Raw genomic sequence first — 27,008 nt, forward strand, 5'->3', positions numbered from 1 at the left:
CACACAGCCATAGAACAGCTTGACACTTTTCCATCAACTTCTTCCTGGCACACTCCAGTGAGCTTTCTCTAGACCCAAACCGACTCCAGGACTAAACTTTGCAAATAGAGCCCCAGCTAAGGCTCCAGCTGGGACCTCAATGTCACCTGTGATCCTTCTCCTGGGGTAGAGTCCTTATACAGGGGTCTCCGCCAGCAGGAACTCTCTTCCAGCTTTTGACTATTTATGGGTTTTTCCAGCCACATACTGCACAGACCTCTCCAGGGATTGGCTGATAAGTATTCAGACTGCCCACTTTCTTCTTCCTCCCACTGTGGTCCTAGAATCCTCTAGAATACAGGCAAAAGCGGCAGGCTGTGAGACACTGAGCAGGCCAGAGCAATCAACCGCTGCTCCTCTGATTACAGAGGAGCTAGACTAAATTTACCTGAAAACCTGCACAATCTAGGAGCATACTTGCCGAATGCCCTTGGTTTGCCAGGGCATCACCTCCTTTTAGCTAACTATACTGGCTGCATCATGTCAATAACGATGTACCCTGAGTCAGCAGAGCACATCTCTCCTTGGACGGAATGCTATATTTTCTAGGACCTCCCCTGTCCACCTACAGCATGTATTAGAGAAAACCTGCATACACAGCCATGAAACAATGTTGGAAGACTCCAACCCTCCAGCTTTGCCCTTGTGATATACTCCTCCTGGCTAGCTAGCATAAGAGAATCAGGAAGAACATGCTGAGTGTAACAGTGACTGCACAAGTGGTTGGACGGAGGGCTGCAAGGTTGTGCTGGGGGCAGGGGAAATTGCAGACACAGATGTGCTGGGGAGGCACTGCAGGTAGAGTGCTGCTGGGGGGTAAGCATTGGAGGCAGATATGTGCTGGGGGGGATTGGTGGAGGAGGTGTGCTAAAGGGGATGTTGGATGCAGAGATTTGCTGTGGGGGCGTTGGGGGGGCATTGGAGGCAGAATGTGTGCTGGGGGTACATACATGTTTTGGAAGGTCGCATCGAAATGTTGGGGGTACAGATGTGTGCTGGAAAGACAGATACGCTGGGGGTAGAGTGGTGGCAGAAGTGCGCCGGGTGGAAAGACTGCAATGATACAAACTAGGATCATTCAAATAGAAGGATTATATTGTACTTTTACTTTCTGTTATAACGATAAACAGAACAAATAGAGAGGGTGAATCTCACTAACAGAGGCACAGACGGCAATAAATATATGGCAGGGGTTGTAACCCTGCTCCCCGCTCTATTCAAAACTAAAAAAAGTTTTACCTTTTAGTTATACTTTAATTAAAGCTGAACTTAAGGAATTCAGTCACTCTCTAAAATGTGCTGGCTTACTGTGGGATAAGTTCAGCAGCTGCAGAGTTGTTGATGGCCGCTCTGCCCATCCCTCCCTTCCCATCTTCCTGCCCAATCACAGACCACAATGTGTCACATGAACCCATTTACAAAATACAAAGCCTTCTGTGAATGGACAGCAGTGGGGCAAGCAGAGCAGCTGCTGAGTGAGAAAGTATAGTGATAGTTGTACTCCTGAAACTCTGTAAAATTGTCAATGTTAAAATGTTAAAGTGCCTGATCCCCCCTGCTTATGCACAAAGGTGAATACACACGTCGGTCTCCCACTCATGGATATTGTGCCACACATGTGAGGTATCGCTGAGAATGTCAGATTGAGAGCAATAATTCTAGGGCCAGACCTCCTATGTAATTATGAACTGATAACCTGTAAAGATTTTTAAAGCGCCACCTATGGATAGTTTATTGTACCATAATTTGTCACTGTTCCACGGCTGTGCACAATTTTGAAGTGAGATATGTTTGGTATCTATTTACTCAGTCTAACAGAATCTTTTATATTTTACCAACAAATTGGGTATTATATTGTAGTTGTGTTCACTTAAATACATTAAAATGTATTTTTGTTCCCCAAAAATTATGTTTGAAAAACCTATGTGCAAATGCCATTTGACATAATAAATTGCAACACCCACCATTTCATTCTCTAGGCCCCATGCTTACAAAAAATTGGGTTTGGGGGTTCTAAGTAATTTACTAGCAGAAATTCAGATTTTTACATGTATTGTATGTGAGAAGTGTCAGAATTGGCCTAGTAGGCAGGTAGTTAAAATGTTTACTCACTTCCACACCAGGCCATAGACAAATGACGCCAACAGGAACACTCTCCCATCCTGGGTGGGCGTCATCTAACGTCCTTCGTTTCTCGCTGCTCCTGTCGGCCCCAAGGGGGCTGGCAGCGTGGCGATAGGGGACGAGGCGTGTCCCTCGGACACAGCCCACCCCCCAATCAGGGTTAAAAGTCAATGAAATTGTCTCTTTACCATTTTACCATGTGAACGGCCAAGTCCAATCACACCTGGTCACATGTATTCTGCTCGTGATCGCTGCCCATGCACATCCCAGAGGGCGTGCAGCGCAGCGATCGGGGATGATGCGTGTCCCTCGGCCACAGCCCACCCCCGATCAGAGTAAAGAATCAATGTAATTGAGAATCTGTGGCAAGACTTGAAAATTGCTGTTCACAGGCGCTCTCCATTCAATCTGACAGAGCTTGAGCTATTTTGCAAACAATAATGGGCAAAAATGTCACTCCCTAGATGTGCAGAGCTGGAACCTACCTAATCACAACCCCTGACGTACAGATAAGTATGTAGGCAAATAGCCAAAGGACTCCTGGGGCCCCAAATGAACAGGAAGTTAGAGTGGGGAGACACATTATACATGCCACTTCTTAGTTATAAAAATGGCTTACATCCCACTCAAAGTTTAGAGGGGGTCAGAGGGAATGCAAAAAAAAAATCCAAAACACCTCCTCGCCGCATAAAATGTGGAAAATATCTCGCACGAATTGCTGTACCTGTACGGTGGCTTTTGCAGCTGTGGGAGCATGCCCACAGGTTGGGCGGACTCGATGTCCACAGGCGATCTGCGATCGCCTAGTACAGAGGCTGAACGGAGATCTTCCAGTATAAACAAGCAGATCCCAGTTCTGACAGGAGACATGTCAGAAAGCTTCTGTTCCCAGTGATCGGAAACAGTGATCTGTCATGTCCCTGGTAGCCCATCCCCCCTACAGTTACAATTCACCCAGGGAACACACTTAACCCCTTGATCGCTCCCTAGTGTTAACCCCTTCCCTGCCAGTGTAGGATTTACTTTGATCACTGCAATTTTATAGCTCAATGTAATAATGTCACTGGTCCCCAAAAAGTGTCATTTGGGGTCAGATTTGTCCGCCGCAATGTCACAGTCCCACTAAAAATTTCAGATCGCCGCCTAGTAAAAACAATAAAAAATAAATAAAAGTCCCTAAATCTATCCCATAGTTTGTAGACGCGATTACTTTTGTGCAAACCAATCAATATACGCCTATTGGGATTTTTTTTACAGAAATAATGTAGAAGCCTAAACTGATGAAGATTTTTTTATATATATATTTTTTGGAAATTTATTTTTGTAAGTTTTTGTTTCAAAATTGTCGCTCTCTGTTTGTTTATAGTGCAAACAATAAAAACAGCAAAGGTGATCAAATACCACCAAAAGAAAGCTCTATTTGTGGGGGGAAAAAAGGATGTAAATTTTGTTTGGGTACAGCGTCGCACGACCGCGCTATTGTCAGTTAAATGGCACGGCCATTAAGGGGGTAAATCCTTCCAGTCTTTAAGTGGTTAAAGTGCAGCCACGTGAATAACTGCACTTGTTTGCAAGGACTGAAAAAACTTGAAGATAATGACTGACCTATCGTGGGTGCTCTTTTGGATACAATGTTAACCCCCTGTTTAACTGCTTGCCGACCAGCCACCATCGTTATACAGTGGCAGGTTGGCTCTCTTGCACTAATCGCTATAGCTGTACGGCGGTTCACGCAGGTGGGCACCACCGCCAGTGTGTGCTCACGCCTGCTGCGCGCTGCACACTGCGGAAGCGTGACCGTGGGTCGGGTGGACTTGATGTCCGCCAGCGACTCGACATCGCCTATTACAGAGGCAGAATGGGGAACTGCCTTTGTAAACAAGGCGATACACCGTTCTGACAAGGGACATATCAGAGATCTACTGTTCCCAGTGATCGGGAACAGTGATCTCTGTCATGTCCCTGGCAGCCCATCCCCCCTTCAATTAGAACACACCGAGGGAACACATTTAACCCCTTGATCGCCCCCTAGTGTTAACACCTTCCCTTCCGGTGACATTAACACAGTAATCAGTGGCTATTTATAGCACTGATCTTCTGTATAAATGTCAATGGTCCCAAAAAAGTGTCTGATCTGTCCGTCGCAATGTCGCAAGCCCTCTAAGAATTACAGTTCGCCTCTATTACTAGTGGAAAATAAATAAATAAAAATGGCATAAATCTATTCTCTATTTTGTAGAGGCTATAACTTTTGTGCAAACCAATCAATATACGCCTATTGCAATTATTTTTACCAAAAATAAGTAGAAAAATATATCTCGGCCTCAATTGATGAATAAATAATTTTTTTTATATATTTTTTGGATATGTATTATAGAAAAAGGTATTTTTTTTTATCCTGCTCTCTTTGTATTGCTTCCCTTATGTGAAATCACTGGTGTTCCTGCGAGTCCCTCTGCTTTCCTAGTAAAAACTATCCACACCAAGCAGGAGGGCACACCAGTGAGCTCAGCCTGCTCTCCTCCAATGAGCAGACTTCTCCTGACACGCCCACCCGCTGCACAGCCATTCACAGGGGATCTCAGTGTGCTTCTCCACCCCCCAGCTCTCATGCAGCTGAGAGGGAATGTTACCACGTATAAAAAAGGGGGGAAAGTTATTCATAATGTATTTTTATATCTATACAAACATGTTTTGCCTTTCATTTCTATTTTAAACGGAATGGTTTGTTTTACAATTTGAGCTTTTAAAATCACTTTAACCACTTAACGACCGCCACATGCCATTGTGCATCATCACAATGGCATGTACAGGCACAAGCACGTACATGTACGTGCTTGCCTTCCAGAGGGTGGGGGGTCCGATTGGACCCCCTCCCGCTGGATGCGGCGGTCCGTTTCGCTTCAGGAGTGATCCGGGATGAGGGGATGGCCGTTGGTTTCTGGCCATCCCCTCTCGATCGCTCCTAGCGAATGAGAAGCTTCCTCCCACTGTGTAATGTATACACAGGCAGGGAGGAAGTGATGTCATTCTCCTCGGGGCGGTCTTTTTGACCGGACTACGAGGAGAGGACACAGTAAGTCTGCACCAAACACTACACTGACACTAACTAACACACAGGCACACAAACCCCCCCTGATCACCCCCGATCGGGAGGGTGATCAGGGGGGGGTTGTGTGCCTGTGTGTTAGTTAGTGTCAGTGTAGTGTTTGGTGCAGACTTACTGTGTCCTCTCCTCGGAGTCCGGTCAAAAAGACCGCCCCGAGGAGAATGACATCACTTCCTCCCTGCCTGTGTATACATTACACAGTGGGAGGAAGCTTCTCATTCGCCAGGAGTGATCGAGAGGGGATGGCCAGAAACCAACGGCCCCTGATCCGATCCGGTTTTTATAGAGCTAGGTACCCCGATATACTACCCAATAATGGTTTTAACCCCCTGATTGCCCCTAGTTAACCCTTTCACCCCCTTTTGCCAGTGTCACTAAGCGATAATTTTTCTGATCGCTGCATTAGTGTCGCTAGGTAGCTAGTTATTTTTTTAGGTTCACCGCCAGGTTTTTATAGCGCTAAGTACCCCGATATACTACCCAATAATGGTTTTAACCCCCTAATTGCCCCTAGTTAACCCTTTCACCCCCTTTTGCCAGTGTCATTAAGCGATCATTTTTCTGATCGCTGCATTAGTGTCACTGGTGTCGCTAGGTAGCTAGTTATTTTTTTAGGTTCACCGCCAGGTTTTTATAGCGCTAGGTACCCCCATATACTACCCAATAATGGTTTTAACCCCCTAATTGCCCCTAGTTGACCCTTTCACCAGCAATCACCGTATAAGTGTCACTGGTGACGCTGGTTAGCCAGTTAGTTTTTTAGGTTCCCCGTCAGGTTTTTCTATAGCGCCAGGGACCCCCATATACTACCTAATAAAAATGTGAACCCCCTGATTGCCCCTAGTTAACCCTTTCACCAGTGATCACCGTATAAGTGTTACGGGTGACTCTGGTTAGTTAGTTTGCTTTTTATAGCATCAGGGCACCCACCATTTATTACCCAATAAAGGTTTAACCCCCTGATCACCCAACGGGTGATATCAATTAGGTTTTAGGGTCAGGGTCTGCATCGCCCCAGGCAGCGCTAGGTTAGTGCCAGTACCGCTAACACCCACGCGCAAAGCATACACCTTCCGTAGTGGTATAGAATCTGAACAGATCAATATCTGATCTGATCAGATCTATACTAGCGTCCCCAGCAGTTTAGGGTTCCAAAAAAAAGCATTGTTAGCGGGATCAGCCCAGATACCTGCTAGCACCTGCGTTTTGCCCCTCTGCCCAGCCCACCCAAGTGCAGTATCGATCGATCACTGTCACTTACAAAACACTAAACACATAACTACAGCAATCGCAGAGTCAGGCCTGATCCCTTCGATCGCTAACAGTTTTTTTTGGTAGCGTTTTATATTTAAATCCGGAAGGCAGTGCTTGGTTTTCAAGGTCCAGTACGTGGCTAGGCTCCCAAAAAGTCCCCCACATGTGGTATGCCCGTACTCAGGAGAAGCAGCAGAATTTATTTTGGGGTGTAATTTGACTTATGCCCATAGCATGTGTGAGCAATATATCATTTAGTGACAACTTTGTGCAAAAAAAAAAAAAAATTTAATATTCCTGCAACTTGTGGCAAAATATAAAAGATTTCATGGACTCAACATGCCTCTCAGTAAATAGCTTGGGGTGTCTACTTTCCAAAATGGGGTCATTTGGGGGGGGGGGGGGGGTTTGTGTTATTTTGGCATTTTATGGCCTTCGAAACTGTGATAGGTAGTGAGGAGTGAAATCAAAAATTTGCACCCTTAGAAATCCTGAAGGCAGTGATTGGTTTTCGGGGTGCTGTACGCGGCTAGACTCCCAAAAAGTCCCACATATGTGGTATCCCCGTACTCAGGAGAAGCAGCAGAATATATTTTGGGGTGCAATTCCACATATAACTATGGCATGTGTGAGCAATATATCATTTAGTGACAACTTTTTGTAAACTTTTTTTTTTTTTGTGTGTCATTATTCAATCACTTGGGACAAAAAAAAAATATTCAATGGGCTCAACATGCCTCTCAGCAATTTCCTTGGGGTGTCTACTTTGCAAAATTGGGTCATTTGGGGGGGGGGGGTTTGTACTGCCCTGCCATTTTAGCACCTCAAGAAATGAGATAGGCAGTCATAAATTAAAAGCTGTGAAAATTCCAGAAAATGTAGACGCTATAACTTTTGCGCAAACCAAAAAATATACGCTTATTGACATTTTTTTGACTAAAATTGAGTTTATTCGATTTTTCTTATAACAAAAAGTAGAAAATATATTTTTTTCTCAAAATTTTCCATTTATATCGCAAAAAATAAAAATCGCAGAGGCAATCAAATACCACCAAAAGAAAGCTCTATTTGTGGGAAGAAAAGGATGCAAATTTTGTTTGGGTACACCATTGCATAACCGCGCAATTACCAGTTAAAGCAGTGCAGTGCGATATTGTAAAAAGACCTCTGGTCCTTAGGCTGTTAATTGGCCCGGGGCTGAAGTGGTTAAGTGTTATGCCATGTACTCGACAGAAAAATCCAACGGAAGCTTTTCATCGTATATTCCGATCGTGTGTATGCCCCATCAGACTTTTTTTTCAGAAAATTCTGACGGACCTAGAAATAGAACATGTTTTAAATATTTCCGACGGAACCAATTCCTATCGGGAAAATCGGTTTATTCCAATGGGAAAACCTGTCGTGTGTACGTGGCATTAGAGCTTAACCAGTTATTGCCCGCCCACCATCAAATGACAGAAGGACAGTACAGCTCTTGTTCTGGGTGGACTTCATATGACGGCGCACCCGAACGGCTGCTCCCGCGTGCCCGTGGGGGGCACGCAGTGTGGCGGTCGCAGGTGCACCGCGTTGCCACTTAATCAGTGCCCTCAAGTGCTGCCTTAACAGTGCCCATAAGTGCCACCTCATCAGTGCCCATCAATGCAGCCTCATCAGCGCAAATCAGTGAAGGAGAAAAATTACTAATTTACAAAATTTACTAACAGAAACTTTTGTTACACTGTAGCAGGACCGCACAATTGTCATTCAAAGTGTGACAGCTTGAAAGCTGAAAAATGGCCTGGGCATGGAGGGGGCGAAAGTACCCCGTATCCGATCAGCCCCTACTCTGTCCACCTTTAGGAGATCCCTGAAAACTCATTTATTCAGGGAAGCCTATCCCCCACCCACCTAACAACTGTCCCCGAGCCACCCCCATCAAATTATTCTCTGTAGCTATTACCTTTTGTACCACCACCCCCTTCCTTTAGAATGTAAGCTTTACGAGCAGGGCCCTCATGTACCTTTTGTATTGTACTGTACTGTAATTGTGTTGTCCCCCCCTATACTTTGTGAAGCGCTGCGTAAACTGTTGGTGCTATATAAATTGTGTACAATAATAATAATAATATTGATGTGATTAGCCGTAGCCAAAAAACGGCGGCAGAGCGGTTGGATATTTCTGGGAGAGCGTACTATCACGTCCTCCCAGAATCGTGCTTCTGGGAATATCTGTAACTACTGGGTCCTCACAGATCACGGTAAAGGGCCAATGACATAGTTGTAAACAAGCTGGCGCTTGCCTGGCTTAGCTCTTCCCCTCTCGGTACCGATACTCAGTCATCCTCATTCATATTCAGTCATTCCATTAATACTCAACCATCTCATCCATACTCAGCCATTCCAGCCATGCTCAGCCATCAACCCATCCATGCTCAGCCATCCCATCCATACTCAGCCATCCCCATGCATGCTCAGCCACCCTGTCCTTTCTCAGCCATCCCCATCCATACTCAGCCATCCCCATCCATACTCAGCCACCCTCACCCATACTCAGCCACCCTCACCCATACTCAGCCATCCTCATCCATGCTCAGCCACCCCCATCCATGCTCAGCCATCCCCATCCATGCTCAGCCATCCCCATGCATGCTCAGCCACCCTGTCCTTTCTCAGCCATCCCCATCCATACTCAGCCATCCCCATCCATACTCAGCCACCCTCACCCATACTCAGCCATCCTCATCCATGCTCATCCATCCCCATCCATGGGTCATCCATCCCCATCCATGGGCCATCCATCTCCATTCACGGCTCAGCCATCCCCATCCATACTTGGCCATCCCCATCCATGCTCAGCCACCCCTATTGATACTCAGCCATCCTCATCCATGCTCATACATTCATATTCAGTCATTCCATCAATACTCAACCATCTCATCCATACTCAGCCATTCCATCCATGCTCAGCCATCAACCCATCCATGCTCAGCCATCCCATCCATACTCAGCCATCCCCATGCATGCTCAGCCACCCTGTCCTTTCTCAGCCATCCCCATCCATACTCAGCCATCCCCATCCATACTCAGCCACCCTCACCCATACTCAGCCACCCTCACCCATACTTAGCCACCCTCACCCATACTCAGCCATCCTCATCCATGCTCAGCCATCCCCATCCATGCTCAGGTATCCCCATCCATGCTCAGCCATCCCCATCCATGCTCAGCCATCCCCATGCATGCTCAGCCACCCTGTCCTTTCTCAGCCATCCCCATCCATACTCAGCCATCCCCATCCATACTCAGCCACCCTCACCCATACTCATCCATCCCCATCCACGGGTCATCTATCTCCATTCACGGCTCAGCCATCCCCATCCATACTTGGCCATCCCCATCCATGCTCAGCCACCCCCATTGATACTCAGCCATCCTCATCCATGCTTAGCCATCCTATCCATACTCAGCCATCCCATCCATGCTCAGCCATCCCATCCATAATGAGCTATCCTCATTCATACTCAGTCATGCTCAGCCATCCCCATCCATGCTCAGCCATCCTCATCCATACTCAGCCATCCCATCCATACTCAGCAATCCCCATCCATGCTCAGCCATCCCATCCATATTCAGCCATCCCCATCCATGATCAGCCATCCCATCCATACTCAGCCATCTAATTCATACTCAGCCATCCCCATCCATGCTCAGCCATCCTCATCCATACTCAGCCATCCTCATCCATGCTCAGCCATCCTCATCCATGCTCAGTCATCCTCATCCAAATTCAGCCATCCCCATCCATGCTCAGCCATCCCATGCATACTCAGCCATCCCATTCATGCTCAGCCATCCTCATCCATGCTCAGCCATCCCCATCCATGCTCAGCCATCCCCATCCATGCTCAGCCATCCCATCCATGTTCAGCCATCCACATCCATGCTCAGCCATCCCATCCATACTCAGCCATCTAATTCATACTCAGCCATCCCCATCCATGCTCAGCCATCCTCATCCATACTCAGCCATCCTCATCCATGCTCAGCCATCCCATCCATACTGAGCCATCCTCATCCATACTCAGTCATCCTCATCCAAATTCAGCCATCCCCATCCATGCTCAGCCATCCCATGCATACTCAGCCATCCCATCCATGCTCAGCCATCCCCATCCATGCTCAGCCATCCCATCCATGCTCAGCCATCCCAGCCATGCTCAGCCATTCCCATACATACTCAGCTATCCTCATCCATAATCAACCATTCCCATCCATGCTTAGCCATCCTCATCCATACATGCATACAGGCGCGCGTTCAGAGCATGCATGTTCCTTCTTCAGGCTGTGATCACATCCACATGCCTCCCCTTGTGAGCCTCCCCTTGTGACTAGCCATTTCAACCCTTACCCTGTGAGTTAATTCTTATTTTAACTTTTTATCTTAATAAATTCATGATTAATCATTTTAATATACTGCACTCAGATGAGCGCTGCTGTTCTCCACATTATATCTCAAGAAATTAGATTTTCAATGATTGGCACCATAGACCAAAGACCAAATAATATACATGGATTTGTTTTTTTTTACCAAATATATATTGCTGTGTACATTTTCGCCACAATTTATGAAAAAAATTATGTAATGTGCAAAAATTTATAACAGAAATGAAGAAAAATGCATTGTTTTACAAAATGTTTTTTTTTTCCACTTATAGCGCAAAAAAATAAAAAACCCAGAGGTGATCAAATACCACCAAAAGAAAACTATATTTGTGTGAAAAAGGGACAACATTTTCATATGGGTACAGTACTGCATGACTGAGTAATTGTCATTCAAAATGTGAGAGCACCGAAAGCTGAAAATTGGTCTCGCTAGGAAGGGGATTTAAGTGCCCAGTGGGCAAGTGGTTAAGTTAAGTGCTATGCTAAAGTGGTTAAAATAAAATTTTGGGAATTTGGTTTGAAATGTAAAGAAAAAATTAGGACTAGGAGAAGGATTTTTGCACTGATCCGCATGTCTGTAATTTTAATTTGAATATGGGAATAACTAACAATAAGAGGGAACTAAAAATAAAAAAATATCAGTTTTCGGTAACCCTTCAATCAGTTACTTTGGATTAAACTAACTCTTGTTTTTCTAGAGCTGCAATTCTAGAATTATAATAATAAAAAATAAAAAAACACATATGAAAAGCTTTGTCGGGTGTTCAGCCATAGTCAGTCAAAGTTTAACTAACAATTGTAATTAAGGCAATTTAATCATATGTTACCCATGGATGAATAATACATGTGTTTGCCAAAGTATATTTAACATCAACGAGCAACACAAATCTTGTTTGTTTTACTACTTTACTACTTTATCTGTAAAACAATAATGTAAAATAAGCTGTTGTATATAGGATTACTTTCATTAGCATGTTTTAAACAATGACTATTCTTTCCAGTCTTTGTTGATAAGCACATCATTAGAAGTAACACCAAGGAAAGAAGGTTTTTCATAGTTTTTCATAGTTTTTCATAGTTTCATAGTTAAGGCCAGTTAGAATTCTGGGCCTGATTAGTGTAAAAACTGAAGATTTTTAGGCCTAGTAATATTAGTAAATGTGATAATTTTGTTTTAAGCAGCAATTTTATTTAAGCAATCTGTTTCATAATCACTAAGAAATATACCATGAATTTTATTACATCAAACAGATATTCTAGGAAATATTTTAAAACAACAAATTCATATGTTTTAATAAAGCTGTTGGTAGCACTCTATAACCATATGGGATATAATAGATATTCTATGCTAGGAAAGTAGACTGTGGTTTCTGCTATAACATCTGTAGTCCTTACTCTCCCTGACTGCACCAGACACACTGAAGCAATACTGCCACTGCACACACCAGGAACACATCTCCCAACCCAAAGAGGTTGCCGAAGCTAACACAGACAGCTTCTGAACTTACCAGCCTACTTTCCTAAATACAGAACCACTAAAGTCAGGGCAACAAATATTTCAGTCACTGCATAACTCTTCATAAATTTAGGCTACTTTCACACTGGGGCGTTGCGGGCACTGGCGGTAAAGCAGCACTATATTTAGCGGCGCTTTAACACCGTTTTAGAAGCGCTATGCGGCCACTAGCAGGGCAGTTTTAACTAACTCTAGCGGCCGAAAAAGGGTTAAAACTGCCCGCAAAGCTCCGCAAAGCAGTGCTTTGCAGGCAGGTTTGCACAGCTGCCCCATTGTTTTCAATGGAAGGGGCGCTTTAGGAGCGGTAAATACACCGCTCCTACAGTGCTCCAAAGATGCAGCTTGCAGGACTTTTGACCACCCTGCAAGCGCACCGCTACAGTGTGAAAGCCCTCGGGGCTTTCACACTGGAGACACAGCAGCGGCTGTTTCAGGGCACTTTGCAGGCGCTATTTTTAGCACTTTAGCGCCTGCAGAGTGCCGCAGTGTGAAAGCAGCCTTAGAAGCATCATGGAATTTGTAGGTTTATTTCAATACCAACTGTCATTTATGGGGCAATTTCTACTTTTGTTTGAAATACCCAGAATCTAATGGTAAAGTGTTGAAATATTCTGCTAGTGTAATGATCAGCCTTCACAATTTGTTGGCAAATACACACCTGGCAAATTGCTGGACATTCCAACCTTGGCTGACTTACAGATTAGACCGTCTCTCTATGTATCTTTTTGACTTCTGTCTGATGTTCTTGCCTCCTTGTATTACCCCTGAGTATCTGGAAGATGTTTGTACTCAGCTTGCCTGTGCTTATCTTGACCATCAGCATGCTGGAATTCCACATCCTTGCCGCTCTTACAGCAAAGAACCCTCTACGTAGTTTAAGGTTAAACCTCTTTTCTTCTGATTTTAATGAGTGGCCACGAGTCTTGTTAAACTCCCTTCTGCAAAAAAAGTTTTATCCCTATTGTGGGGTCACCAGTACTGTATTTATAAATTGAAATCATATCCCCTCTCAAGCGTCTCTCTCCAGAGAGAATAAGTTCAGTGCTCGCAACCTTTCCTCATAACTAATATCCTCCAAATTCTTCATTAGCATTGTTGCCCTTCTCTGTACTCGCTCCATTTCCAGTACATCCTTCCTGAGGACTGGTGCCCAGAACTAGACAGCATACTCCAGGTGCGACCGGACCAGAGTCTTGTAGAGCGGGAGAATTAAAATATATATGACTTGAGTTTCATTTTGTTTACATTATTGTGATAATTTGACTTACCTAATATGTCACTGAAGTATGAATCCCATTCACTCCAAACACTGTGAAAGATGTAGTCTTGAATTAAGTATGACACAATATTTTCTATTCTTTCAGAAAACGACATGCTGTCGGTCAGCTCTGACAAAAATGCTGGGTTGTATGATGGAACTGAGGGTAAGTGTCCACAGTATCGTTCTGCTGCTGAAGCTGGTGAAAATCTCAATGTATACATGAAAGGAATATCCAAACTCAGTGCTATAACTTCACCACACATAACAACTGGATCAGATAAAAGTACATTGTATTGATGTGACTTCAGCTTTGCCAGGAATTCTTGGTTTTTAAGCACAGAATTACAGTTCTCCTTATACATTGCATTTACTCGGCTTGCCAACTCACGGAACCGTTTGCAAAACTGAAAAAAGCTAATATTTGGCTTTTCGTACATCCAAAGCTTGACAAAGTCCTCAATAATTGACAGGGTATAGTTTTTTCCATATGGAACTTTGTAGAATAAATAATTTTCTGACTTTTTATCATTTGTATTAACGTAAGCAGCACCTGTAGATACGAGCACTGTAACATTATGATTCCTAGTGGTTAATTCATCAATTATCTTTTTTATATTAAACCAATGGCTTCCTTCTGTTGGCCAGATTAAAACGTTTCCACAAAACACAGATCCAGCAAGAAGAATTTGGACTGTGAATAGCTGTCCAAGTCCTTTATATTTTAATAACCTAGGCAATGGGGTCATTTTGACCATTGCACATGAACAAATTTGGTAGCCTTTAAGAAAAGGTAAAAAAATAACTGTTAAATAGAGTAGGAGTTATGGATAATATAATAATAGATAGATAGATAGATAGATAGATAGATAGATAGATAGATAGATAGAAATAATACATATAGAGTTTAAGTTACCTTAGCCTTACAGAGTATTTCAACCTCAGTGCGTGTAAGCAATCTGGGTTTCCCACACCTGTGCAATCCTGTTTATAAGTGTATTATTACAATAGGATTAACATAAATAAAGTGCTTTGTGGCAATATCTAATACCTCTGCAATTTAGCTGTGCCCAAATCTGTATAGTATGTAGAACACATTGTTTGCTTCCTATGATTTGATAATACGTTTTTGCTGATTAGTGAATTCCGAAAATGGAGAAGTACCCGTTGTCAGAATACAATAGCACTGCAGGGAATATTCCTCCATCCACATCGGTCGTGGGAATTATTTCGCTTTTTTTTTTTATCAGCCCGCTGGCTCTGGCTAGTCTACGAGATGTAATAAAATGTTAGTTTAACTCAGGTCAGTGTGAACACCTATTCGTTTTAGGTGTGCTGATGCTGTTATCATGTACGTATGTATTACCGTATTTATCAGAGGGAAGTTTAAGGAAAAAAAAACTTACATTTAAAATGCCCATCAATGCAGCCTTATCAGTGTCCATCTGAAGCCTTGTCAGTGTCATTTGCAGCCTTGTCCATCATTGCACCCTTGTCAGTGTCATATGCAGCTTTGTCATGCAGCCTTGTTAACCATTGCAGCCTTGTCCACTATTGCAGCCTTGTCCACCATTGCAGCCTTGTCCACCATTGCAGCCTTGTCCCCTTGTCTGTGTCATTTTCAGCCTTGTCTGTTTTATTTTGAGCTTTTATTTTTAAAAATGCTGCCGCTGAGATGTCCTGTGTATCTCGGTAGTTCTCGTTGGCTTTTGGCCGCCTTCAGCCCTTCCCATTGGCTTTCGGGCCAAAGGCGGGTGAAAGCCGATGAGAAGAGCCGAAGGCAGGCAAAAGACGCCGAGAAGGGCCGAAGGCGGCTAAAGGGGCCGGGAAGCACCGAAGGTGGCCGAAAGCAGCCGAAAGCCGTCGAGAAGGGCCGAAGGTGGCTAAAAGCCGCCTAGAGGCTCCAAAATGGTGGGGGGTCGGTGTATAACACGTACCCACGATTTTCCCCTGATTTTAAGGGAAAAAGGTGTCTGTTCTACCCTGATAAATACGGTATTTAAAACTATCTTTAAAAACCCTCACAGAAGATTACCAAATTTTAATAAAATGACTGCATGTACAAATTAGATGGTGGGTCAAAAAGCTATAGTGTCAGTTTAGCAATTTAGTGGTAATTATTACCCGACTGCCTAACCCCACCATCTGCTATTCTACCTATACCACTTTGTATGTGTCCCTGTTTAGTTAACAAAAAAAAAACAAACACATAATATTCATAGAGATGTTACTTTTGATTATGGGGCACCCAGCAAGCGTGTTTTCTCATATATGTATATACACATCCCAATAAATTATGGTATACAGTATCTCACAAAAGTGAGTACACCCCTCACATTTTTGTAAATATTTTATTATATATTTTCAAGTGACAACACTGAAGAAACTAAACTTTTCTACAATATAAAGTAGTGAGTGAGTAGTGAGTGTACAGCGTGTACATTTGCTGTCCCCTCAAAATAACTCAACACACAGCCATTCATGTCTAAACCGTTGGCAACAAAAGTGAGTACACCCCAAAGTGAAAATGTCCAAATTGGGCCCAATTAGTCATTTTCCCTCCCCAGTGTCATGTGACTCGTTAGTGTTACAAGGTTTAGGGTGTGAATGGGGAGAAGATGTGTTAAATTTGGTGTTATCGCTCTCACTCTTTCATACTGGTTACTGGAAGCTCAACATGGCATCTCATGGCAAAGAACTCTCTAAGGATCTGAAAAAAAGAATTGTTGCTGTACATAAAGATGGCCTAGGTCGTGAGAGTATTGCCGAGACCATGAAACTGAGCTGCATCACAGTGCCCAAGAGCATACAACGGTTTAACAGGACAGGTTCCTCTCAAAACAGGCTCGCTATGGTCGACCAAAGAAGTTAAGTGCACATGTTCAGCGTCAAATCCAGAAGATGTCTTTGGGAAATAGATATATGAGTGCTGCCAACATTGCTGCAGAGGTCGAAGGGGTGGGGGGGTCAGCCTGTCAGTGCTCAGACCATACCCCACACACTGCATCAAATTGGTCTGCATGGCTGTCATCCCAGAGGGAAGCCTTTTCTAAAGATGATGCACAAGAAAGACCACAAACAATTTGCTGAAGACAAGCAAACTGAGGACATGGATTACTGGAACCACGTCCTGTGGTCTGATGAGACCAAGATAAACGTATTTGGTTCAGATTGTGTCAAGCGTGTGTGGCGGCAACCAGACAAGTACAAAGACAAATGTGTCTTGCCTACAATCAAGCATGGTGGTAGGAGTTTCATGGTCTGGGGCTGCATGAGTTCTGCCGGCAATGGGGAGGTACAGTTCATTGAGGGAACCATGAATGCCAACATGTACTGTGACATACTGAAGCAGAGCATAATCCCCTCCCTTTGGAGACTGGGCCACAGGGCAGTGTTCCAACATGATAACGACCCCAAACACACCTCCAAGACGACCACTGCCTTGCTAAAGAAGCTGAGGGTAAAGGTGATGGACTGGCCAAGCATGTCTCCAGACCTCAACCTTATTGAGCATCTGTTTGAGGGCATCTATTTGAGGGAATCGTCAAACAGAAGGCGGAGGAGGTCAAGGTCTCTAACATCCACCAGCTCTGTGATGTTGCCATGTAAGTGTGGAAAAGGCAACCTGTGAAGCTCTGGTGAACAAAATATTTACAAAAATGTGAGGGGTGTACTCGCTTTTGTGAAATACTGTATATATATATATATATATATATATATATATATATATATATATATATATATATATATATATATATATATATATATATTGTCGTGGCCCTATGACCGAGAGAGATGTGGATCACATAAACACGCTACCAGACTTATACTATAAATAGACCTGAAGTGTGCCTGGTGGTCTGGTGGGTATGCCAAGAAAAGGGGGCATACCCAAGGTAAGTAATGGGTAGTTTATGTAAAAAGGGTGTGCTGAGAAGTGCCCTGAAAAAGGGAAGGGCTGGAGGGTATCACACACTGAACCAACAAAGAGCATGGGCAAGTAGGCTGCTTAAATACCCTTCAGGCTCCTTCCCTAAATTCAGGCCACCATACTGGCCCTCTTATTTCTGGTCGTGGCCCTATGACTGAGAGAGATGTGGATCACATAAACACGTGACAAGACTTACAGTGTAAATAGACCTGAAGTGTGCCTTGGTGGTCTGGTCGGTATGCCAAGAAAAGGGGACAAAAAACTCAGATAGGGGAATAACTCTTAATTGATTCTTGTGTTTATTGAGCTAGCTTGGTAAAGGCTTGTGCCATTTTCTTACTGAGGATTTGGGATGCATGTGGCAAACAGGCAGACTTCCATTGGCCCAGTTTCTTGATTATGTGGTCTGGTACTCCATGTTGGGAGGCAGCGGAGGCTGTCCAGGAATGAAGGAATGTCCAGAGGACTGACTGGGGTTGAAGCCCAAGTTGCTTAGGAGGATCCTGACATGCTTAATAAACTGGCTGCCACTCAGGGGGCTGGTTAGAAAGGGTATCAATGAGCTACCATCAGATTGGCTGGGTAGATGGGACAGTAGTCAGTCGAGCACTGTCACTGAGCACTGTTTCAATTTGCAGACTGTGAGATAAAGGGTGTAATGGTTTGGAAAGCGAGTCAGGTCGCATCGGAGCCATAGGGAAGTACCCGTGTGTCAGAGGGGGCAGAATCACAGAGTGGCCCCGCCCTCCATTATATAGGCATTGTCACCTGAACAGAAGCGTCACACAGCCGGAGACTCCCATTGAGGCAGATTGTCCGGAGGACGAATGGGGGAAGAAGAAGCCAGAGGAAGATGCTGGACGAGAAGACCGGAAGAAGCAGAGGAAGATAGAGGAAGAAGCGGGGAAGAACAAGATGGAGGAAGAATAAGAAAACCAAAGGAAGAACAGAAGAAGATGGAAGAAGAAGTGGGGGAAAGAAGAAGACATTAATAAAGGAATTGTCAAAACCCGGGTATTGTCTTTTTTAACATTTTTGAGACTTTTTTTGTGAAATGGTAGGGGTACATTTGTCCCCCATTACCAATTCACATGTGGGGCCGGGATCTGGAGGGGCTTCCAGATTCCGAGTAGCCCCCCGCCCGCAGACCCCCACAACCACCGGGCAAGGGTTGTGGGGATGAGGCTCATCTCCCCATTAACATGGGGACAAGGTGCTTTGGGGTGGCTACCCCAAAGCACCCTCCCCATGTTGAGGGCATGTGGCCTGGTACAGTTCAGGTGGGGGGTGCTCTCTTGTCCCCCCTCTTTTCCTGCGGCCTGCCAGGTTGCATGCTCGGATAAGGGTCTTGTATGGATTTTTGGGGGGACCCACGCAATTTTTTTTTATAAATTTTGGTGTAGGGTTCCCTTGTGGGGGAATCCCATGCCATTTTTTCAATGACTTTTATGTGTATTGCTGTGACCAACAATTCATTATAGCCGCAAGTAGTTTTAAATTACTTTTTTTCCTTTCGAAATGTCATTTTGCTCTCAGACTGTTATAAACATGGGAAACATGTGCCATTTTACAGGCATACTATAGACACCCCCCCAGGTATGAAATGTAAAGGAATATTACACTTTTATTGTTTCACTTTAAGCATTATTAAAATCACAGCTCCTGAAAAAATGGCAGTTTTTAAAACTTTTTTTGCATTGATACATGTCCTCTGGAGCAGGACCCGGGTTCCCAAACACTTTTTCTAACAATAATATAAGCCTTTAAAATTAGAACTTTTGATTATTCATGTCCGTGTCCCATAGACGGTGTTCACGTGTTCAAACAAATTTTTTGCCTGTTTGCATGTTCTGGATGTGAAACGAACCGGGGAGTGTTCGGTTGATCCCTAGATACAGCTCAAAGAGTCATGAAGACTGGACGAAAGCAGAAATTTAAGAGAATTTCTGGGGGACAAGGTTCAGCGAACCAGTGGTGGCCAAAAAAAGGCTGCAAAGCCAGTAGAGGCTGCAGCATCGGTGACCACCCATGGTGGCTCAGCTGGCACTGCCGGAATGAACATTGAAATGCAGTTCCGGCTGGTGAGAAACTTGTAACACATAGCTAAGTCTGCTTGGTGTAGTTTGAGAACTTGGTCTGGATCTTGCATGAGAAAAACTGAAAGCTGTGATATAGAGGACCGTCCTTGAGGAAAAATCCTCATTGCAAAGTTCAGCATCCCTAGTAAGGATTGCGACTGCCTCATGGTGTACCCTTGTGACTGGGTGAAGTCCTGGATAAGATGAGTGGCCCGTGTGCCACTAGAAATGAATGGCCAACTGGGTGCCGCTGCATGTTAGTGTGGCTGATTGTTTCTCACTGAGGTGTGTTTGCAAGTTTGTGTACGGGTTCGCACATAGGTGCGTGCCACAAAGTGTTTTATACTACTGGAGACAATATTGCGTGGTTGCAAGGGTGTCAGTCAGTGTCAGGTTTTTGGGGAAATATTGCGTGGTTGCAGGGGTCTCGACTATGAAGGTTTGTTTTTTTGAAACAACATTGTGTGGTTGCAAGGGTCTCAGTCTGGTTTGCTGAGATGATATTGCATGGCCACAAGGGTCTCAGTCTGGTTTTGCTGAGACTATAGTGAGTGGTTGCAAGGGTCTCGATGAGTATGAAGCTGTTTTGAGACGATATTGCATGGTTACAAGGGTCTAAGTGAGTGTCAGGCTGCTGGTGCGATGTGTGATTGCAAGGGTCTCGATGAGTATGAGGTTTTTTATTTTTATTTATTTATTTATTTAATGATTAAATTGCATGGTTCCAAGGGTCTCGACGAGTGAGGGGTTGCTGAGACGATATTGCGTTTTTCAGGGGTATCAAATGAGTGGCAGGCTGCTGAGATGATTTTGTATGGCTACAAGGGTCTGAATGGGTGTCAGATTGCTCAGAAGAGATTGCGTGGTCGCAAAGGTCTAGACGAGTGTGAGGTTGCTGAGATAATATTGCGTCCTGCATGGGTTTCAAATGAGTGTCAAGCTGCTGAGACAATATTGCCTGACTTTTTTTTGCTAAAATGAAAACAACTGAAAACGAAACTCTGCTAAATGCAAGTTAACGCGTTTAGCAGTGTTTACAAGCTGTTACAGGCATTTGACATTTCAAATGCCTCTGAATATCTGTCAGGGGATGAGCTCGGTGTTCGACTCGAATGCATGTTTGATTGGCCAAGCATGCACTGTGACCCCGCATGCTTGGCCAATCACAGCGCCGGCAGCGAGGAGAGCCTGTGGCCAATTATAGCTCAGGGGGGTTTAGTACACGCCCCACACTATATAAGGCCGCCAGCATGGCGGCCTTGTGTAGTGTGTTGGCGTGCAGGGAAAGAGCAAGATAGGCAGGGACAGTATCTTTTTGCTTGGGAACCTAGCGATCTTAAAGTGGGTGTTGTGTGCCTCCTGCACAGTATACACCTGAAGCTACCCCTTATTGCTGGTGTTGTTCTGTTTCTGTAATACAGCCATCTGCAGCATTTAAGTGGGTGTTGTGTCCCTCCAGTACAGTATACAGCTGAAGCTACCCCTTATTGCTGGTGTTCTGTTTCTGTAATACAGGCATCTGCAGCATTTACAGTGGGTGTTGTGTGCCTCCAGCACAGTATACACCTGTAGATACCCCTTATTGTTGGTGTTGTTCTGTTTCTGTAATACAGGCATACTATATACACCCCCCCAGGCACGATATTTAAAGGAATATTTCACTTTTTTTCACTTTAATCATCATTAAAATCAGTGCTCCCGAAAAAACGGCCATTTTAAAATTAGCACTTTTGATTTCGAACATTCGAGTCCCATAGACTTTAATGGGGTTCTAAAGTTCGTACGAATTTTAGGTCCGTTCGAAGGTTCTGGCGCGAACCGAACCGGGGGGTGTTCGGCTCATCCCTAGTCAGAACCCATTCATTTATTTTTTTGCATTCCAAAAAAGCTTCTAAACTCAACTGCCTAGAAACGACTATAAAGGACCCTGTGTACATGTACTGATAAGATGACATAGAGGAGAGTTCAGGGACAGCTGAAAAAAAATGCCCAACTGCTCCTAAACGTCTGTTTACCAGCAGCAGTGTACATGAGGCCTAAGACGACTTGTCTGGCTGCAAGATTCTCAATGAGGTGGGGTGAGACTGCGGGTGTCAGGTATTTATTTATATTTTATTTATTTATTTTTACTTTATTTATTTTTTTTGACAAGTGAGAGGTCTCTGAGACAATTTTGCGTTTTGCAAGGGTCTCAACAAGGGTGTCAGGCTGCTGAGACTATTTGCATGGCTGCAATGGTCTCAACACGTGTCAGGTTGCTGGGCTGCAATTGCTTGGTGGCAAAGAGGTTGCTGAGATGATATTGCATTTTGCAAGGGTCTCAACAAGAGTGTCAGGCTATTGAGATGATTTTGCATGGTTACAAGAGTCTCAACAGGTCTCAGGTTGTTGAGCCAAGGTTGTTGTGGTAAAGGTTTATTATATATTATTATTTTTATGTATTTCTTTTTTTAATGAGTGAGGGGTAGCTGAGACTATATTGCGTTTTGAAAGGGTCTCAACAAGAGTGGCAGGCTGCTGAGACGGTTTTGCATGGCTGCAAGGGTCTCAAGGGATGAGAATTGGGTTACTGAGAAAAGGATAGAAACACCTGTTTTTTTTTGGAGGCTTACTATACCCTTAAGCAAGCAGGAATAAGGGATAAGGACAATGTCCATTTGATTTGTAGGTTCTGTAGGGGCAACTAACGAAAGATATGGGAGACAAAGAATGGTAACAAATTGATAGGACATAAAGAATGTGGTAACAAATGTTACTTGCGACAGTGAGCTTGCAGCAGACTGTGTCTTGAGTTATATATCGGGAAGGTGTGGCGTGATGCCATACCTTAGGCAAAACAACAAGGTTTGGTGTAGAAAACAGAATGCAAGAAGTGCGTATGAATAATTGGTAAGTTCCACTGCGGGAACAGAATACATGGTACGGACAACACTGCGAGTGGCCACGAATTTTGACATGACAAACACGGTAACGAATCCTACCTGTGACAGTGACCGTTCGATTGGGTTCGCATTGGACTGGAGCAGGTGTGCAACACACCTGAAGAGTGTGGTGTGGCGCCATGCATGATGCACAGAAAATAAGCTTGGTTTGGTAAATAAATGAGAGAAGAACCGTGTACAAACTAAAACACACGGCATGGGGGAAACAATGAATGGCAAGGGTAGAAAGTATGCAATGTATCTGATATGTATCGGTTGTAAAGAGAAATGATACTGATATGAATCGGTTGTATAATGTATGAAATGTATTGGATATGAATCTGTAGTAAGGAGTATTGAATTAATCTCATACAAATTGGTTGTAGAGTGTATGCCACCCCTTTCTCTGAAACACATACCAACCACCCAGCCCCCCCAGGGTAATCAAGTGCAGAAAAGGCACCAGGTGGGCTTAATTACCACCTCAATCAGCCACAAAACCCTTACAAACAATACATGCTCATCTGCAAATGGATGAGACAGCAACCCCATAGACAGTGAATCTTATAACCAGTGAAACCTATGACAAGTGATATTGGACAATGACCGGCATTGGCTCGGAGGCTTGGATTTACAAATAAATTGTATGTTTGGCAGAAATAACTTACGAATGTACTACGCCTGTGCCAATTGATGTCAGGACATGAGCGACAACTACTTAGAGACAGTTTTTTTACGAAAAGGGATGCAGGATAGGAAGCATAACAAATTGCAAGACTGCACATGATACGAAAAGGTGTGCATACTACCTGTGAAGGTGAGTGGGAACTGCCGACAAGACCACAAACGGAGAAGCCGCAATGCACTTGTGATCAAATGCTCAGACTCACGAACAGCATTGCACACTGAACCGAAAAGAGCATAGGCGAGTGGGCTGCTTAAATACCCTCTGGGCTGCTCCCATAAATTCAGGCCACCATACTGGCCTTCTTATATATATATATATATATATATATATATATACCATATATGGGCATTTATGCAGCTATGACGATATACTGGTAATGACGGTGATCAAGGAGTTATAGTGGGACTGTGATAGTGTGGCGGGAAATCTGGCACTAACAGACCCTCACTGGGAGGTACACTAACTGACAATAATAGGGACACTAATACAGTCTTCATTGATAATTCTGTACACTGTCACTGTACTAATGACACTGGCTGTGAAGGGGTTAACATCTAGAGGAAATCAAGGAGTTAACTGCGTGCCTTATAAGCGTAAAGTGCATAATCTATGTGTTTTTTACTAAAATAATTCAATACACCCAATGTAACACGGCGCAATTCCAAATGAGTTAAAACAGCAGCCAACACGCTAAAACAAGGATATTTTTAGCCAAAAATGTTTAAAATATAAAGTGTAGCGCTAAATATGCATTGACAAAAATGTGACAAATTATCATATACGCAAAAGGGAAAACGTTGTGACACTCCAATCATCCGATTATTTGCCAACTCAATTCTTGTTATTTAAATTTTCCTTGCACATGATTGGGTATTCAGAGTAAACACAGCTTCATCTTATTTATCTAAGCTATGGGAGAATTCACTTTGCAATGTTAACCGTCTTCACTTCTAGTTATGCTGGCCATAAACCAACAGAATTTTGTTTGAACATTCGTACAGAAATTCAGAAAATAGCCCATCAGAGCATTTGATAGTACCATTGTGGATTCTACAAAAAATTCATATGAAAACCCTGAAGAATTATGTTCAATTGCCATACCAATGTTTTGAATTATATGCTTGACTTCAGGATGCACAAGTGCATCACAATAAGTGTGATTTTTCCCAAAACGAAAACCACATTTACTTAAAATTACATTTGTTCAAAAAAAAATCCTTCCTTCGCCTTTTTATTTTCCTCTTCACTAAGGCTGTAAATGATTGTCTGATTTTTAACTCATTAATTAATCTAACTATTAGATGATTGAATGAAATGTTCTAAAAACACATTTCTTCCAAACAAAATTTAGGCCAGCTTTAATCAACGCCAATGTATTCTTGCCACTAATTAAACAAACCTGTTCTAATTTGTGAAACAACAAATCAAATGGCTACAAAACAACATAGAAACAACAAACAAAACAACATACAAAACAACGTACAAACACACAAGACTACACAGAGCATTGATCTGGCTGTTTCCTTTTCCTGCAAAGCAGGGATAAAAAAACAACCAGGTCTGTTAGTAAAAACCTGTGTAAAATATAAAGTGCAGCGCTAAATATGCATTGACAAAAATGTGACAAATTATCATATACACAAAAGGGAAAAATGGAAAAAAATATATATGTATAAGAGAGTGTGTGAGAAACCCTCTATAACATTAAATACACCCAAGCATTTATACAAACATTGACTTATTATAAAAATAAACCATAAAGTGATTAAATATAGTCCATATCACAAATCCGTTGTGCATGGAATGAAGTCCCAAAAAGAACTGAGAATAATCTGAGGAACCTCCAAAAAAGGTGCATCCGAAAAATTCACCGCTGTGCGGATACCATCACCATAAAAATGCAGGCTTACCAGACATTAATGACCCAATTAAACATATGTTCAAGGGGTCACAAATCGCTTATTGCTCCAGGTTCTGGGGCACTGGCTTTGCAATCTCCGATCTACTGGGTCTCACTATAAAAGTAGTCCTTTCTCCAATGCTTGAACATGTGTGGTTACAATATTTGAAGAGACATCTCCGACATCAACCAAAATTAGCATGTAATGGAAGGATAAAGCCAAAATAGCATAATACCGTTTAAAATAAAAATGTAATAAAAATAAAGCAATGAACTCACATTTAAGTAGTCATTAAGAAGCATATCAATAAAAAGTAGGCAGTGGTAGAGTCTCTCCGATGCGTTTCGTCCGCTAGGACATCATCTGGGGTATACTGCTACCACTGCTGTTCTGCCTTATATAGCATACATACCATAATACAATCAGAATCAATCAGAATCCACCCCTCTGTGTCACAGGTGTTCACTTCCGGTTTGTAAAAGATGGCCGCTGGGCGTGCGTTCCACGCCTCTATTCCATATAATGGTAATGCGTTCCACCTCTATTTCCCCATTAATCTGTTGCCTGTGCACTAATTATCAACCCATTGCCATATTTCCCCCCTTTCTTTGGTCTCCTTTTTTTCCTTTGTTCCATTTAAGGTATAAGGAAAAAATAATTTTTCCTATTGTTGTTCCCTGTTGCTTTACCCGCAAGCTGTGGAGATTGTGAGGTTTTTATTACTATAGAGACAGGACATTCAAGCCTCTTTCTCGCGCTTCCAGAAGTGATGTCTGTTTATTTCCGCTTATACGATTTCAGTCCATGTCCAAATCGAGGCTTGGAGTGCACGCCTCGTTTTTATTGGTGCTCTCCTGCGTGGCCCCGGATGTGACGTTGTTCGTTTTGTTGGGGCGTCTCCGGGAGTATCCATATACACAGCGGAGCTCCAGAGGTGACGTCTCGAGGATTGCGGCACTGCCCCCCCGAGGAATATTATGTACTGGCGCTATCCCGGAAGTAATATTACCACGGACATTCGATACTTTGCCCGATAGTTTAATACTTAAAATTCATTACATTTATTCAATACCTTATGATATCAACATCATTTTAATACTGTGTGTTTTCACAATGGGCTGATAATTAGTGCACAGGCAACAGATTAGTGGAGAAATACAGGTGGAACGCATTACCATTATATGGAATAGAGCCGTGGAACACACGCCCAGCGGCCCTCTTTTACAAACCGGAAGTGAACACCTGTGACACAGAGGGGTGGATTCTGATTGATTCTGATTGTATTATGGTATGTATCCTATATAAGGCAGTACAGCAGTGGTAGCAGTATACCCTAGATGATGTCCTAGCGGACGAAACGCGTCGGAAAGACTCTACCACTGCCTACTTTTTATTGATATGCTTCTTAATGACTACTTAAATGTGAGTTCATTGCTTTATTTTTATTACATTTTTATTTTAAATGGTATTATGCTATTTTGGCTTTATCCTTTCATTACATGCTAATTTTGGTTGATGTCGGAGATGTCTCTTCAAATATTGTAACCACACATGTTCAAGCATTGGAGAGAGGGCTACTTCCATAGTGAGACCCAGTAGATCGGAGATTGCAAAGCCAGTGCCCCAGAACCTGGAGCAATAAGCAATTTGTGACCCCTTGAACATATGTTTAATTGGGTCATTAATGTCTGGTAAGCCTGCATTCTTTATGGTGATGGTATCCGCACAGCGGTGAGTTTTTCAGATGCACCTTTTTTTGGAGGT

General features: G+C 43.4%; 1 protein-coding gene across 1 annotated transcript in view; it reads right to left on the minus strand.

The window, feature by feature from the left end:
• Window positions 1-14,776, minus strand: part of LOC143974757 (UDP-glucuronosyltransferase 2A2-like) — a 183,998-nt gene extending 169,222 nt beyond the window's left edge. Inside the window, exons 1-2 of the mRNA XM_077476466.1 lie at window positions 14,642-14,776; window positions 13,736-14,506 (exon numbers count right to left, since the gene is read on the minus strand). Of these exons, the coding sequence (XP_077332592.1) occupies window positions 13,736-14,483 (748 nt within the window). The 5' untranslated portion in view covers window positions 14,484-14,506; window positions 14,642-14,776. The remainder of the gene's footprint in view (window positions 1-13,735; window positions 14,507-14,641) is intronic.
• Between the last annotated feature and the right edge of the window lie 12,232 nt (window positions 14,777-27,008).

The sequence above is a fragment of the Lithobates pipiens genome, unplaced genomic scaffold (genome assembly GCF_037356315.1).
Source record: "Lithobates pipiens isolate NorthernLeopardFrog02 unplaced genomic scaffold, aLitPip1_a1.2 Scaffold_13, whole genome shotgun sequence".
NCBI classification, from domain to species: Eukaryota; Metazoa; Chordata; class Amphibia; order Anura; family Ranidae; genus Lithobates; species Lithobates pipiens.